Below are 16,738 nucleotides of genomic sequence, written 5' to 3' on the forward strand. Positions count from 1 at the left end.
TTAAAAAAACCCACGAAACTCTGATAACTCAATACAACTCAAACAAAAGGGCATAGTGCAGTGGCTTACACCTGTAACCCTAGCACTTTGGGAGGCCGAGGTGGGAGGATCACTTCAGCACAGGAGTTCGAGACAAGCCTGCGCAACGAAGCAAGATCTCATTTCTATTAATAAAAAAAATTTTTTAAAGAGAAAAAAGATGTGAATATGTGCATAAACATTTCGCCAAAGAAGATATAATGGCCAATAAGTACATAAAAAGTTGTTCAACCTAATTAGTTATTAGGGAAATGAAAATTAAAACCACAATGATATACTTCACATCCACACAATGGCTGTAATAAAAAAAAATCAGTGCTATCCAAATGTCACATAGAAAAAAAAATTAGAAAATACCAAGTGTTGGTGAGGATGTGGAGCAACTGGAACCTTTATATATTGTTGGTGGGCATGGTAGCCCTTACTCATCTACTGTGATCAATGTGAGAAATGAAAAATAACTTAGAGCAATCTCAGCTATGTGACGTAGGCAAAATGTATCAGGGCCAGAGAAACATGAGTGAGATTTCAGCAGTGTCCTAACCTCTATGCCCAGATGCAACTGTTTAGAGGCATTTTTATTCTTGACCGGCTGCCTCCATGAATAGTCTCCACGTTCCTAGAATTTGTGATACAAAGAACAATGTAAAGCCAATCAAATAGCTTATGCTATTTTAATATAAATTATTAATAAATGGCTTCGGAATTGTCTCTTCTTTTCCTTTAAAAAACCTACTTGAGGCCAGGCATGGTGGCTCATGCCTGTAATCCAAGCACTTTGGAGGCCAAGGCAGGCGTATCACTTGAAGTCGGGAGTTCAAGACCAGCCTGACCAACATGGTGAAACCCTGTCTTAAAAAAAAAAAAAAAAAACCCACTTGAGGGCAGGTGCTGTGGCTCACGCCTGTAATCCTAGCACTTTGGGAAGCCGAGGCAGGCAGATCACCTGAGGTAGGAAGTTTGAGACAAGCCTGACCAACATGGATAAACCCTGTCTCTACTAAAAATACAAAATTACCTGGGCATGGTGATGCATGCCTGTAATCCCAGCTACTAGGGAGGCTGAGGCAGGAGAATCACTTGAACCCAGGAGGCAGAGGTTGCAGTGAGCCGAGATCCCACCAGTGCACTCCAGCCTGGGCAACAAGAGCGAGACTCCTCTCAAAAGCAAACACAAAACCCCACTTGTGGACCAGACGCAGTGGCTCACGCCTGTAATCCCAGCACTTTGCGAGGCTGAAGCAGGTGGATCACCTGAGGTCAGGAGTTCAAGACCAGCCTGGCCAACGTGGTGAAATCCCATCTCTACTAAAAATATAAAATTAGCTGAGCATGGTGGCGAGTTACTGTAATCCTAGCTACTTCAGGAGGCTGAGGCAGAAGAATTGCTTGAACCCAGGAGGCGGAGGCTGCAGTAAGCTGAGACTGCACCACTGCATTCTGGCCTGGGCGACAAGAATGAAACTCTGTCTCAAACAAAAACAAAAACAAAAACAAAAGCAAAAACACAAAAAAACCCACTTGTGGCCAGGCATGGTGGCTCACGCCTGTAATCTCAGCACTTTTGGCCAAGACCGGCAGATAACTTGAGGTCAGGGGTTCAAGAGCAGCCTGATCAACATGGTGAAAACCCGTCTCTACCCAAAATACAAAAATTAGCTGGGCATGGTGGCCCACACCTGTAATCCTAGCTACTCAGGAGGCTGACACAGGAGAATTGCCTGAACCCAGGAGGCGGAGGCTGCAGTAAGGCAAGACTGCACCATTGCACTCTGGCCTGGGCGACAAGAATGAAACTCTGTCTCAAAAAAAAACAAAAACAAAAGCAAAAACACAAAAAAACCCACTTGTGGCCAGGCATGGTGGCTCACACCTGTAATCTCAGCACTTTTGGCCAAGATCGGCGGATAACTTGAGGTCAGGCGTTCAAGACCAGCCTGATCAACATGGTCTCTACCCAAAACTCGTCTCTACCCAAAATACAAAAATTAGCTGGGCATGGTGGCCCACACCTGTAATCCTAGCTACTCAGGAGGCTGACACAGGAGAATTGCCTGAACCCAGGAGACGGAGGTTGCAGTGCGCCAAGATTGTACCACTGCACTCCAGCCTGGGTGACAGAGTGAAACTCCACCTCAAAAACAAAAACCAAAAAACCCACTTGTGGCTGGGCCAGGTGGCTTACAGCTGTAATCCCAGTACTTTGGAAGGACAAGGCGGATTGATCACTTAAGTTCAGGAATTTTGAGACCAGCCTGGTCAACATGATAAAACCCGGTCTCCACCAAAAATACAAAAATTAGCTGGGCGTGGTAGCAAGTGCCTGTAATACCAGTTACTGGGGAGGCTCAGGCAGGAGAACTCACTAGAATCCGGGAGGCAGAGGTTGCAGTGAGCCGAGATTGCATCATTGCACTCCAGCCTGGGCAACAGAGCAAGACTCTTGTCTCAAAAACAAAACAAAACAAAACAAAACAAAACAAAACAAAACAAAACAAAACAAGACAAGACAAGACAAAACCCCCACCTGTAACTACTGCTAACAAGAATCTTGAATCTATGCTCCAGGATTGTAGTCCTCAAATTTGGACCAAATAAACTCTACTTACGTTAAGTTCGCCTCATTTTTTTACCATTAAGTTGACAGGGTTTTCTGCTGTGTGCTAATGTCACTGAGCACAGAATTTATATTCTGCTTGTTATTCTGAGATCATTTTCAAGAGGAAGAAGTCAGTACTCCTTCATTTTAAAATCTGAAGTCAATAACTGCCTTTTCATAATTTGATAGCAAATTAGTAAAACAGTTCTACTGTCAGCCCATTCATTGCTCTACATATAAATTTGAAAACATTAGTGATCATTAGAATCACCAGGCAGGTCTTAAATTTCAGATTCCCAGGTACTGTCTTAGAAATTCTGATTGTGTAGGTCTCAAATGGAGCACTAAAAGTAGGTATTAGAAGAGGGAATTACACAGGGCACCACGGCTCACACCTGTAATCCCACCTAGCATTTTGGGAGGCAGGAGGATCACTTGATGCCAGGAATTCAAGGCCAGCATGGGCAACATAGCAAGACCTCAAAAATACAACAACAACAACCAAAAATAGCCAGGCATGGTGGCACGTGCCTGTAGTTCCTTAATCACTTGAGAGGCTGAGGTGGGAGGATCACATGAGCCCAGCAGTTCAAGACTGCAGGGAACTATGATAAATAATAGCAGCCCCCCTTGGCCCAGTGTGGTGGCTCACACCTGTAATCCCAGCACTTTGGGAGGCTGAGACAGGCGGATCACTTGAGACCAGGAATTAAAGACCAGCCTGGCCAACATGGTGAAACCCTATCTCTCCTGAAAATATAAAAATTAGCCTGGCATGGTGGCACACACATGTAATCCCAGGTACTTGGGAGGCTAAGTCATGAGAATCATTTAATCCGAGAGGCAGAAGTTGCAGTGAAGATCATGCCACTGTACTTTCCAGCCTGGGTAACAGAGTGAAACTCTTATCTAAAAAGAAGGAAGGAACGGAGGGACGGAGGGAGGGAGGGAGGGAGGGAAAGAAAGAAGGAAAGTAAATAAAGAAAAGGAACGAAGGAAGGGAGGGAGGGAGGGAAGGAAAGAAGGAAGGAAAGAAAAGGAAGGAAGGAAGGGAGGAAGGGAGGGAGGGAGGGGAGGAAGGAAGGGAGGAAGGGGAGGGAGGCAGGGAGGAAGGGAGGGAAGAGCGAGCCCAGCCTTCAAGAAGTGAACAAGGGAAACAAACCAAACATACAAATAACTATATATAAGCACAACTATGAAAAGTGGTGCCACCTTGAAGGAGAGAAAGACCATAATCAGGCAGAGGTATGTCAATCAGGAAAGGCTTCATAAAGAATAAAGCATTTGATGACTCCAAATCACTGTTTAAATACAGTCCATCAGTCCATCCACTACTCCCATACTAGCTACTGCAGATATCAACCCATCAATACCAGAAACCTGGACTCTTCCTTTTCGTCTCTACAGTCACCTTTCATTATTACCACTGAGTCAAGTCCTGTCAACGTGTCCTGAAGATTTCTTAAAAGCTTAAATGATGCTCTCCTCTCCTTTGATGTTGCCTCCTCACATCTTGCCTTCACTATTAGAGCAACTAAGAGGTCTGCTTGGCTCTGTGTTTACCCCACTGCAAACCCTTTTGGACACTGCCACTAGAATATTTCTAAAATGCAAATACAATCAGGTTAGTTCTCAGGCTAAATGTTAGCAGCTCCCTATCACAGATGGGTAAAGAAGATCCAAGTTTCCTTTGCCAAAGGTATCAGGCCTTTCACAATGTGTCCACTCACCTTCATCAGCCTCCTCTCAACTCCTCCACTCTGTGTACTCTCTACCCCACCACGCTGCAACTCCAGTCGTGCTCTGCCCTTCTGTGTGTCCCTCTGCGCATATACCTTTCCTTCTGCCTTGACTTCTTTCGCCATCACTTCTCCTCCCTGAAGAGTTCTGCCTCTCATATTCCAATCATCCTTTAAGACAATACTCCAACTTTTTTAAATGAAGGCTGCCTTGATATTCTTTCCCTCCCACTATCAAAGGACAGGATAACTTTCTTGTTCATGTAATGTTTATAGGACTTAACCCAGGAGACTGTGTTTATTTGCTGAAATGTCTGAATTCCCTCTAGTCTCTGATCTAATTCACCCTGTACCTTTCTGCACATAGCACGCTGCTTGGTCCACTGTGCAATTAATATTCATGAATAAGCAAATGTGTACAAGGGTGGCTGCCACCTTCTCAGAATCTATGACAGAGCACATTGCTTTTGAAGATGTGCTGCATAACATGAAAATGCAAACTAAAGTGAACTAAAAGCTTTCATCACATAAGAGTAGAAGGTTGGACTAGATGATTAAGGTCTTTTCCAATTCTAAGGTTCTAGGAGTCTATATATTCCATTGTCCACATTACCTTCTAAACCAGGATAGCTACAGAACTAAATAAAGAGGTATAAAAATTATTAAAAATAAGTCAATGAATTACAATCATTTTCAAAGTAGACAGAAAGTCAAATATAAATTAAAAATATATATATAAAGCTCTATATTATCTCCAACTTGTAAGAACAATGACTGATTCTGACCCAAGTCAAACAACGATAGAAAAACACACACCCCATGGCATCTCAAATTTTCAGCTAATGAAAATCCTCACTTAAATTATATTGCATTTCAAAGCAGTTCCCTGTTAAATAACAGCATCTCCCAAAAGTACACTGCTGTGGAAGTTGAAACATGAGCCATAAACAAATGAAATTACTTTGTCAAGGTCATAAAACAAGTCAAACAAATTCTAAAACAGAACCTTTGATCTGAAATCTAGTTTTATGTTTCTATCTCTTGATACCAGCCCAGCTTTTTAAATTCTTAATTGTGCTCTCATTATTTCATATTTGTTCGATGCAAGTGACATTCAGTGAAATTTATCCATTACTTTTTTTTTTTTTTTTGAGACAGAGTCTTGATCAACCGCCCACGCTGGAGTGCAGTGGCGGGGATTTGGCTCACTGCAACCTCCACCTCCGGGTTCAAGCAATTCTCCTGCCTCAGCCTCCTGAGTAGCTGGGACTACAGGCACATGTCACTGCACCTGGCTAATTTTTGTATTTTTAATAGAGATGAGGTTTCACCATGTTGGCCAGGCTGGTCTCAAACTCCTGACCTCAAATGATCCACTCATCTCAGCCTCCCAAAGTGCTGGGATTACAGGTAGGAGCCACTGTGCCTGGCCTATCCATTGCTTTTTAATAGAATTATTAAAAGGCCTCTTCCATCCTACTCTAGAGTTCTAAAAAAAAACAAAAAATGTTAACATCCAGACTTGCCTGAGAAACATCTATCATTAAGTTATTTCAAAAATGAGGTGACACCACGATTAATATCTAAAGTTTTTTGGGTTTTTTTGTTTGTTTTCCAAGATGGAGTTTCCCTCTTGCTGCCCAGGCTGGAGTGCAGTGTCATGATCTCGGCCCACCGCAACCTCCACCTCCCAGGTTCAAGCGATTCTCCTGCCTCAGACTCCCAAGTAGCTGGGATTACAGGCAAGCACCACTATGCTCGGCTAAATTTGTATTTTTTTAGTAGAGATGGTGTTTCTCCATGTTGGTCAGGCTGGTCTCGAACTCCCAACTCAGGTGATCTGCCTGCCTTGGCCTCCCAAAGTGCTGGGATTACAGGCATGAGCCACTACGCCCAGCCTGATTAATATCTTAACAATGCTCTCTTAGGTTTTCACCCATTCTTTATGAGAGTATATATCATATGAGCTACTTTACAAAGAAGATTTTTTTAAAAACCAAGGAAGTCAACATATAAGAAAGGTGAAGAGGGTGAAAATTCTAACCATAAAGAAGCAGAATAAATACATCTTACATTTTTAACAAACATTTAAGCCCTGAAAGGAAAGACCAAAAATATAAAAGTAAAAATTTAGAAAAGGGGACAGGAGAGATTAGCATGGCTAGTTACTTCACCCCAACATGTTCCACTGACATCATTCAGCTTCCGTGCTTGTACCAAGTTGTTAGTAGAGACAGGTTGGATTAAAAACCCCAATTTGGGGGCTTCCAAGGAAAGTTACTTAACTTGTATAAAACTCCTTTTCCTCATGGAAAATGAAGAAAAACAGTACCCATGTCAGATCTATACCAATTTTTTTTTTCTGAGATGAGGTCTCACTGTTGCCCAGGCTGGAGTGCAGCGGTGTGATCTCCACTCACTACAACCTCCACCTCCTAGGTTCAGGCAACTCTTCCACCTTAGCCTCCTGAGTAGCTGGGAGTACAGGCAAGAACCACCACACCTGGCTAATTTTATATGTGTGTTTTTTTGTAGACATGGGGTTTCGCCATGTTGCCCAGGTTGGTCTTCAACTCCTGGGCTCAAGAGATCTGTCTGCCTCTGCCTCCCAAAGTCCTGAGATTACAGGTATGAGCCAATGTACCTGGCTTGTTTTTTCTTTTTCTTTCTTTTTTTTTTTTTTTTTTTTTTTGAGATGGAGTTTTGCTATTGTCATCCAGGCTGGCGTGGCTCTTGGCTCGCCACAACCTCCGCCTCCTGGGTTCAAATGATTCTCCTGCCTCAGCCTTCAAAGTAGCTGGGATTACAGGCATGTCCGGCTAATTTCAAATTTTTAGTAGAGATGGCGTTTCTCCATGTTGGTCAGGCTGGTCTCAAACTCCTGACCTCAGGTGATCCACTTGCCTCAGCCTCCCAAAGTGCTGGGATTGATTATAGGCATGAGCTACCGCACCCAGCCTTTTTCTTTCTTTTTTTTTTTTTTAAAGATAGGGTCTTGCTCTGTTGCTGAGGCTGGAGTGCAGTGGCATGAACATGGCTCACTGTAAGCTCAACTACCTGGGCCCAAACGATCCTCCCACCTCAGCCTTCCAAGTAGCTGGGACTAAAGGCTTGCTCCAACACGCCTGGCTAATCTTGTTATTTTATTTTAATTTTATTTTTGAGACAGAATTTCGCTCTTGTTGCCCAGGCTGGAGTGCGGTGGCGTGATCTCAGCTCACTGCAACCTCTGCCTCCTGGGTTCAAGCGATTCTCCTGCCTCAGCCTCCCAAGTAGCTGACAATACAGGCGCCTCCTGTATTCTCTGCTACTTGGGAGGCTGAGGCAGGGGAATCACTTGATTCTCCTGCTAATTTTTTGTATTTTCAGTAGAGACAGGGTTTCACTATGTTGGCCAGGCTGGTGTCAAACTCTTGACCTTAGGTGATCCACCCGCCTCAGCCTCCCAAAGTGCTGGGATTACAGGCATGAGCCACTGCGCCCAGCTAAAATTGTTTATTTTTTGTAGAGATAAGGTCTCACTATGTTAGCCAGGCTGGTCTCAAGCTATCCTCCCACCTTGGCCTCCCAAAGTGCTGGGATTAAAGGCGTGAGCCACCACACCCAGCCTGATATCACTGACTTTTCCTGAGTTGCTAGAAAGCCAAACTTGTGACCCATCCTCAGGTAATGAATAGGACTATATGATATACATTACTCTGTACAAATCTTCCATTAGCACTATTATTTTTCCTTCAGCAAGATTTATAACAGCTTTGTTGAGCTGTAATTCATATACCACAAAATATGTTTTTACCCTTTTAAAGTATACAATTCAGGCCAGGAGCAGTGACCCATGTCTATAATCCCAAAACTTTGGGAGGCCAAGGCAGGGGGATTGCTTGAAGCCAGGAGCTGAATGTCAGCCTTGGAAACATGGCAAGACCATGTCTTAAAAAAAAAAAAAAATTAGCCAGGCATGGTTGTGTATACCTGTAATCCCAACTACTAAGGAAGCAGAAGTGGGAGATCACTTGAGCCAACGAGATTGAGGCTACAGTGAGCCATGATTGTACCACTGCACTCCAGCCTGGGTGAGAGAGTGAGACTCCATCTCAATCAATCAATCAATAAACAAACAAACAAACAAACAATTTTAAAAAATAAAAACAAAAACAAAACCTCCATGCCCATTATTAGTCACTCCTCATCACTCCTCGTTCCTGTTTTATGGCTGAATAGTATTCCACTATAGGAATATATCACTTTTAATTTAACCACTCATCATCTGATTCGTATTTGGGTTCTTTCTATTTTTTTTTTTGAGTCAGAGTCTCACTCTGTCGGCCAGGCTGGAGTACAGTGGCATGATCTTGGCTTGCTGCAACCTCTGCCTCCTGAGTTCAAGCAATTCTCCTGCTTCAGCCTCCCAAGCAGCTGGAATTACTACAGATGTACATCACCACACCTGGCTAATTTTTTTTACTTTTAGTATAGACAGGGTTTCACAATGTTGGCCAGGTTGGTCTCAAATTCCTGACCTCAAATGATCCACCCACCTTGGCCTCCCGAGGTTCTGGGATTACAGGCATGAGCCACCACACCTGGCCCTTTCTACTTTTTTGACTATTATGAACCATGCTGCTTTGAACATTTCTCTACAAGTTTTTGTGTGGACGTATGCTTTCATATCTCTTGGGTAGATACTTAAGAGCAGCATTGCTAGGTCACATGGTAACACTATATTTAATCTTTTGAGGGTTGCCAGACTGTTTTCCGAAGTGGCTGCACCATTTTACATCCTATAAGGACTCCCATTTCTCCACATCCTGACCAGCACTCGTTACTATACATCTTCTTGATTATGGCCATCCTAGTGGCTGTGCAGTGGTGCCTCACTGAAGTTTTGCTTTGCATTTCCCTAATGGCTTATGTTGAACACCTTTTTACATGCTTATTGGCCACTATATATCTTCTTCAGTCTATTCAGATCCTTACGCCTGGGTTATTTATTTTTTTACTGTTTGAGGTTTTTTTTTTTTTTGAGACGGAGTCTCGCTCTGTCGCCCAGGCTGGAGTACAGTGGTGCAACCTTGGCCCACTGAAACCTCCGCATCCCAGGTTCAAGTGATTCTCCTGCGCCTAAGCCTCCTGAGTAGCTGAGATTACAGGCATGCACCACACCTGGCTAATTTTTGTATTTTTAGTAGAGACAGGGTTTCACCATGTTGCCCAGACTTGAACTACTGACCTCAAGTGATCATGTTCAGCCCAACCACCACACCTGGCCTGAGTTCTTACATTTAGGTCTATAATCTATTTTGAGTTAGTTTTTGTGTATGTTGAAAGGAAGGGGTCCAATGTCATCCTCTTGCAGGTGGATATCCAGTGGCTCCAGTGCTATTTATTTGTTGACACCCTGATTTCTTTAAATAAACATTTTGATTTTTTGTATTACACGTTTTTAAAAGTCACCTGAAATCAATTGTGAAGTGATACTGGTGTAAACAAACTGACATTAAAAAGCTACTCAACCAAGGTCATACAGCTAGCAAGTGACAAAGCTAAGACTAAAACACAGGTCTCAGGATGCCAAATTTCAAATTTCCCCATTAAAACAAAATACTATCTTACATGTAAACAAGTTTCATATTTACTCATCAAAGATAAGAAAAGGCAAGCCAGAAACAATATATTTCTTGGTAGAAATACAGAAAGCTTAATTTGAGATGTTTAAGATTTTGTTTGCTTATTTTCATAAAAATCAATAATGGCAGCAGGGCGCAGTGGCTCATGCCCATAATTCCAGCACTTTGCAGGGCTGAGGTAGGCAGATCACCTGAGGTCAGGAGTTCGAGACCAGCCCTGACCAACAGGGATAAACCTTGTATCTACTAAAAATACAAAATTAGCTGGGCCTGGTGGCACATGCCTGTAATCCCAGCTACTAGGGAGGCTGAGGCAGGAAAATCACTTGAACCTGGGAAGCAGAGGTTGTGGTGAGTCGAGATCGTGCCACTGCCCTCCAGCCTGGGAGACAAGACAGAAACTCAGTCTCAAAAATAAATAAATAAATAAAATAAAAATTTTAAAAAGTCAATAATAGCTAAAAACCTATTAAGCATTCACTATGTGCCAAGCCCTGTTCTAAACAGTGTATAATCATTTAATCATCATAACAATCTTAGAAAACAAGGTCAAGTGTCTACTTTTTTTCTCCTCTTTTTACAGATGGGTAAACTAAGACCAAGTAAAATTAAGTATGTTGTTCAAGATCACAGAGCTAGTAAGTGGTGAGAACCCAGGCAATCTGACTCCAAAGACTGTGTTCTTACCACTATGAAAACAAATTACTTAAGAGAAAGTTAGTCTATTCTATTAATGTTATTGCTGTCTCAGATGAAGAGACAGAGAAAGTTCATTAGAGTGGCGGAGAATTCTAAAGGAGGGAAATTATTAGTACTAGTGGCATCAGATAAAAAACGTTAAATGTCCATGATTGGGGGTGGAGGGTACTGGGGATATTTAATGGGTACAAAAACACAGTTAGATAGAATGAGATCTAGTATTTGATAGCACAACAGAGTTATTGTTACAGTCAATAATTTATTGTACATTTAAAAATAACTAAGAGTATAATGGGAATGTCTGTAACACAGTTACATATAGGCTCCGTAAATGCTTGAGATGATGAAAAAAAATAAATGTACTCTGTTTCACTAAAAACAATGTCCATGATTAAAGAAACAGTCCTATATTTTTTTAAAAAGATAAATATTTAACAGGGCTACTGCAATGTAGCACAACTAATAACATAAAACAATAATATAAATACAGGAAAGGAATGGAAAGGCAGGCACAAACGCAGAGGAAGGAACCCTGGGAGTCTCCACTGACCACAAAATGAATGAGTCAACCAGGCAGTGTTATCACAGGATGTGTTGGAAAGAGATGTAACATTGCCAGGCTAAAGATTAATCCTTCCTTTATATGATGTATCAGTGAGATCCTGATAGAATTTGTAAACCAATTTTGGTCAGTGCTCCAAGTAGTATGGAAAGAAAACTGGAAAAGGTTCACGCAAAAGAAACAACTAGGCCAAAACAATAGAAAAGAGTATCTGCCAGGAAAAGAAAACACTTGGAGCAGCTTTCCAAAGACAGTCAAGACTGATTTAATTATGACCCTTAACAAGACAATTTCAATACTTTTCCTCAAATTTTTCACAGGCATTGGTTCTTTCCAGTCATTTAAATCCCAGTCAAATATCACTTCCTAAGAGGCTTTTTCCCAAGGTAGCCTCCTGGCTTTGTAGCACATCACTCTGATTTGTTCTCTTCATAGCTTGTAACACTCTGAAGTTCTTCCTGATTATGATTATGCATGTAGGTCCCTCTTATCCTGTTAGAACATGGGCTACATAGAAGCTTGGAATCTGAGTACTGCTTATTTCTAGTAAATACCAGCGGTACCTGGCACATACTCGGAATTCTATAAATATTTGCAGAATCTATGTCCATGAAGCTGCAACATGGAAAATGAGCTTTCAAATTAAAGCAAGACAGACACCAGTAAGGCACAAAAGGAATTACTTGATAGTCAAAGTAAAACCCAAAACTGGCTGAGTGTTGTGGGTCTTTAAGAACAGAGACACTCATCTGTCTTAGTAGTTTTACAAATTCACTAGCTTAAGTAATTTCTAGTGGTTACTCCCAACACAATGATTTAATACTGTACAGCACAGAAATGAAGTCTTGCTAGTTATAAATAAATGATCACTGAGCTATTATGCACTGATAAGTATTCTAAGGCTTTCCATGTATCAAATTATTTAATCCTCATAATTCTATGAGTGCTATTCTTTTTTAAAATCTAGAATACGGTACCCTTTAGCCTCAAAAGGATAAATACTTGGCCCAAAGTTGCCCAGATCATAGCTGGTGGATCTGGGACTTAAATTCAGACTGCTGGACTTGTGCCATTCATTTAAGGCTGAAAATAAATCTAAACAGAGCAAAAATATTAAACAGGAAGGATAACGGATTGATAAAATTATGGCACAGGAATTAGGTGACATAAAGTTTCTCCATAGCTTGCTATGCTGTGTGGATCTTTTCAAATTCCATCTTGCTTTAACATTCCTGGGGATACTGTTGATGTACTAACTTTTTCCCTTTATTTTAATTTTATTTTTTATTTTTTTGAGACAGAGTCTTGCACTGTCACCCCAGCTGGAGTGCAATAGTGATCTCGGCTCACTGCAACCTCCACCTCCCAGGTTCATGTGATTCTCCTGCCTTGGCCTCCCAAGTGGCTGGGATTACAGGTATGTACCACCACACTCGGCTAATTTTTTGTATTTTTAGCAGGGATGGGGTTTCACTACGTTGGGCAGACTGGTCTCGAACTCCTGACCTCATGATCTGCCCACCTCAGACTCCCAAAGTGCTGGGATTACAGGTGTGAGCCACTGCACCTGGCTAACTTTTTCCCTTTAACAACGTCTTTTAAAACGTGGTTTCTGCTGGGCGGTGGCTCACGCCTGTAATCCCAGCACTTTGGGAGGCCGAGGCGGGTGGATCACGAGGTCAAGAGATCGAGACCATCCTGGTCAACATGGTGAAACCCCGTCTCTACTAAAAATACAAAAAATTAGCTGGGCATGGTGGTGCGTGCCTGTAATCTCAGCTACTGAGGAGGCTGAGGCAGGAGAATTGCCTGAACCCGGGAGACGGAGGTTGCGGTGAGCCGAGATCGCGCCATTGCACTCCAGCCTGGGTAACAAGAGCAGGACTCCGTCTCAAAAAAATAAAAAATAAAATAAAATAATAAAAATAAAAAACGTGGTTTCAAATGAAATAAATATATTCATGCAAACTAAAGTGACATTATAATGAACCCCCTCATCACACATCTTAAACAACTATGAACACATGGCCAATCTTTATGTATGCTGTGCTCCCCACAAACACATACACACACTGGATTATTTCAAAGCAAATGACGATGTACTATGATCAGCCATCTTTACTCTTTTTCAAAAAGATTTGAGTGTAAAATACACACAATTCCTTTATTTCAGCAGTACAGGGAACAATCCCAAGAGGGGTTTTGTTATCAAAAAGAAAATCAGTAGACATTAGGAAAAATAATTTCTTTGCTGGGCCCCATGGCTCATACCTGTAATCCCAGCATTTTGGGAGGCTGACGCAGGTGGATCACTTGAGGAAAGGAGTTTGAGACCAGCCTGGCCAACATAGTGAAACCCTGTCTCTACTAAAAACACAAAAATTAGCCAGGTATGGTGGCAGGTGTCTGTAATGCAAGCTACTTAGGATACTGAGGCAGGAGGATGGCTTGAACCCAGGAGGCGAAGACTGCAGTGAGTTGAGATCACGCCATTGTACTCCAGCCTGGGCAACAAAGCAAGACTCTGTCTCAAAATAATAATAATAATTTCTCAAAAAGCACTAAGTAATCTCTAGGTGATATACACTTGGAAACCTAAGAATATTTTAGGTGCCACATTACAGCAGGAATTAAATTTAAATTTGGAAAGTGTTTAATACATTTCAGGAAAACTCACAAGGGTTTATGTGCCTATCATGAGGACAAATATCATTCCCAAGCATAGGGAGCAGTCAACACATACAAAACGGAAGCAATCAAATACCAAAATATACCTGTTTATCTTCCAGTGGGTCAGGCTCTCCTTTACTTGACTCAGAGCTGACGTCATCTTCATCAGAACTGTTGATGACTTCCTCCTCATCAGAGGGAAGGTCACCAAGACCAAGATCATTTTGTTCCTCCTGTGATGCTCCTGAACTGCATTCAATAGAAAGCAGGTATTAGTCACCTTCAATAAAAAGGAGTGCTAGCAAAACAAATCAACATCTTATCTTCATAATGCAAACAAGGTATAGCTAAGGGATTTAGAGGAACGAAAAGACCCAGATCAGCCAACTTTTCCTTCCTTTACCCTGTCTCAGTTGCCATAAACTCAAATTGGTTTTTTGAATTTTTAATAAGAACGTGGGTGAGAAGTTAGTTTCCCAGTTGCTCCCATCCTATGCCTTTATATATCCCTCCCATAGAAGATCAGGTCTCTACTCCTAGAATAAACTAAGAAGCCTTACAGAAAGTGGGCTGGATAAAGGGCCGCATAGGTATACCAGAAGAGTTGCTGTTTCCTTGGACCTTGGTGTTTAAAACAATAATAAAAAAACAAGTAACAAATCTATAAGGACTAGGGGATAATGATGGTGACTACAATCAATAGTGCAGGTACAACTGTGAACACGTAGACTGCTCTCTGGTTATCACTGTTCTGTTCACAGGAGATGGGGAGGAAGAGGAAATGTTACAAATTCTTAGACTAGGCTCAAGATCCGCTTAATAAGAACTACAAGGAACACAGGACCCAGCAATTTGCTCAACAATTACAACTACCTGGGGCACAAGGCCTAGCAAGTAACAAGCAAGCAGGTTTAAAGCTTTCCAGGTGATTCTGATACAGGCTGAACTTGGAAAACCACAGAACCAGGCCATTTACCAACTCCTCCTCACCAGCCTGGTATCATCAAGGTTCCTCTGTTTGTTTTAACATAGATCTCATGAATCTAAAAGACATTGTTGCAATCCAATCTGTAGGGGGAATTCCATAGGAAAGTTCCCTAGGAAGAGATGAAAAGAATTCCTTCTAGTATTGGCTGTAAAGACTCAAGAGCCAATTGCCTGTGGCAACTGCTTTTCTGTCTTCAGTCTACAATAATATCTGCAGAATAGAAGTGCATGGGTGGAGCCAGTAAAAGATCCACAGACAATCACCAGGAAAAACACTCAAGCAGAATAAGGAGACAGTTGCATTCCACTCTGGCAGGCTCTTTCAGCAGGTCACAGGCAGTTCGCTCAACCAAGTTACGAGAATCTCTAACGGGAATCTTAAAAGCTAAAGATAAATTTTCTGCCAGTTCCTGAATACACACAGTAGGATACAGACTTGCCTCAGAAGCCATTCCTGGAGCCCAACTGTTACACAAACCAGTTGGCTGGAGGCAGAGTGCCAAAAGGAACACCTCTCATTGCCAAGACAGGGTTTCCCATTACTCAGTGGCCAGGGGCCTCTGGGAGTCATATCACAGCCTCGTTAGGTGAGTGCACACCTTATCATAGCTCCCCAAGACATGCAGGAGACTCACTCCCCGGGGCTAAGGGGTGGATAGAGGGTAGACACTTTCTGGTTAGATCACTGGCAGGATTCACTGTCTCTGGGTGCAGGGATAAGAGCCAACTCCGCTGGGTAGTTCATTGTTGACTGAGATTAACAAGAGCAAATGAGAGTTAACAGGATAGACAGACTACAGGATCTATACCCATACAGCTAGAAGAAAATGTACCCCACTTCTTTTTATCTTAATTCCTTATCTCTTTACATCTTCTAAAACTCTGTTAACACAACACATGTTCAATTTCCAAGTGGTAGCAACATCACCTGGAAGCTCCTCAGAAATAAACACACTCAGGCCCCAACCAACCCACTGGATCAGGATCCGTGGTGCAACAAAAATCCCAGTTTATGTGTGAAAAACTCTGCTCTAAAAGGCATTTTGAACCAGCCCATCTGGGTACTATTTTAGATCCTAAATAGATTCAGATAGCTAGTAATAGGGCTGTGCACCTGTGAAGAAATTAGATTTTTTTTTTTATCAGGAGAGAGAGCTGAAAAGTGTTTCTTGGTCAACATCATCTGGAAGGCTATTATTAAGAACATAGTAGTGAAACGAGACCAGGGGCTGAACTTGGGTTCTGACAAAATGGCTGGGCTGCCCCAAAGGATCATCAAGGAAACCCAGTGTTTGCTGGCAGAACTAGTTCCTGGCATCAAAGCAGAACCAGATGAGAGCAACACTCCTTATTTTCATGTGGTCATTGCTGGCCCTCAGGATTCCCCCTCTGAGGGACTTTTAAACTTGAACTATTTCTTCCAGAAGAATACCCAATGGCAGCCCCTAAAGTACGTTTCATGACCAAAATTTATCATCCTAATGTAGATAAGTTGAGAAGAATATGTTTGGATATTCTGAAAGATAAGGGGTCCCCAGCACTGCAGATCCGCATAGTTCTGTTATCGATCCAGGCCTTGTTAAGTGCTCCTAATCCAGATGATCCATTAGCAAATGATGTAGTGGAGCAGTGGAAGACCAACGAAGCCCAAGCCACAGAAACAGCTACAGCATGGACTAGGCTATATGCCATGAATAATATTTAAACTGATCCGATCATCAAGTGTGCATCACTTCTCCTGTTCTGCCAAGACTTCTTCCTTTTTGTTTGTATTTAATAGACACAGTCTTAGAAACATTATCGAACAAAAAAGTAC

General features: G+C 42.1%; 1 protein-coding gene and 1 pseudogene across 1 annotated transcript in view; one reads left to right on the top strand and one right to left on the bottom strand.

Annotated features, from left to right (window-relative positions):
• FGD6 (FYVE, RhoGEF and PH domain containing 6) overlaps nt 1–16,738 on the bottom strand; it is a 137,268-nt gene that overhangs the window by 75,149 nt on the left and 45,381 nt on the right. Inside the window, exon 3 of the mRNA XM_017515954.2 lies at nt 14,040–14,184. Coding sequence (XP_017371443.1) covers nt 14,040–14,184 — 145 coding nt within the window. The remainder of the gene's footprint in view (nt 1–14,039; nt 14,185–16,738) is intronic.
• LOC119469022 lies at nt 16,173–16,704 on the top strand (annotated as a pseudogene).

This window comes from Cebus imitator, unplaced genomic scaffold (genome assembly GCF_001604975.1).
Source record: "Cebus imitator isolate Cc_AM_T3 unplaced genomic scaffold, Cebus_imitator-1.0 Scaffold18, whole genome shotgun sequence".
NCBI lineage: Eukaryota > Metazoa > Chordata > Mammalia > Primates > Cebidae > Cebus > Cebus imitator.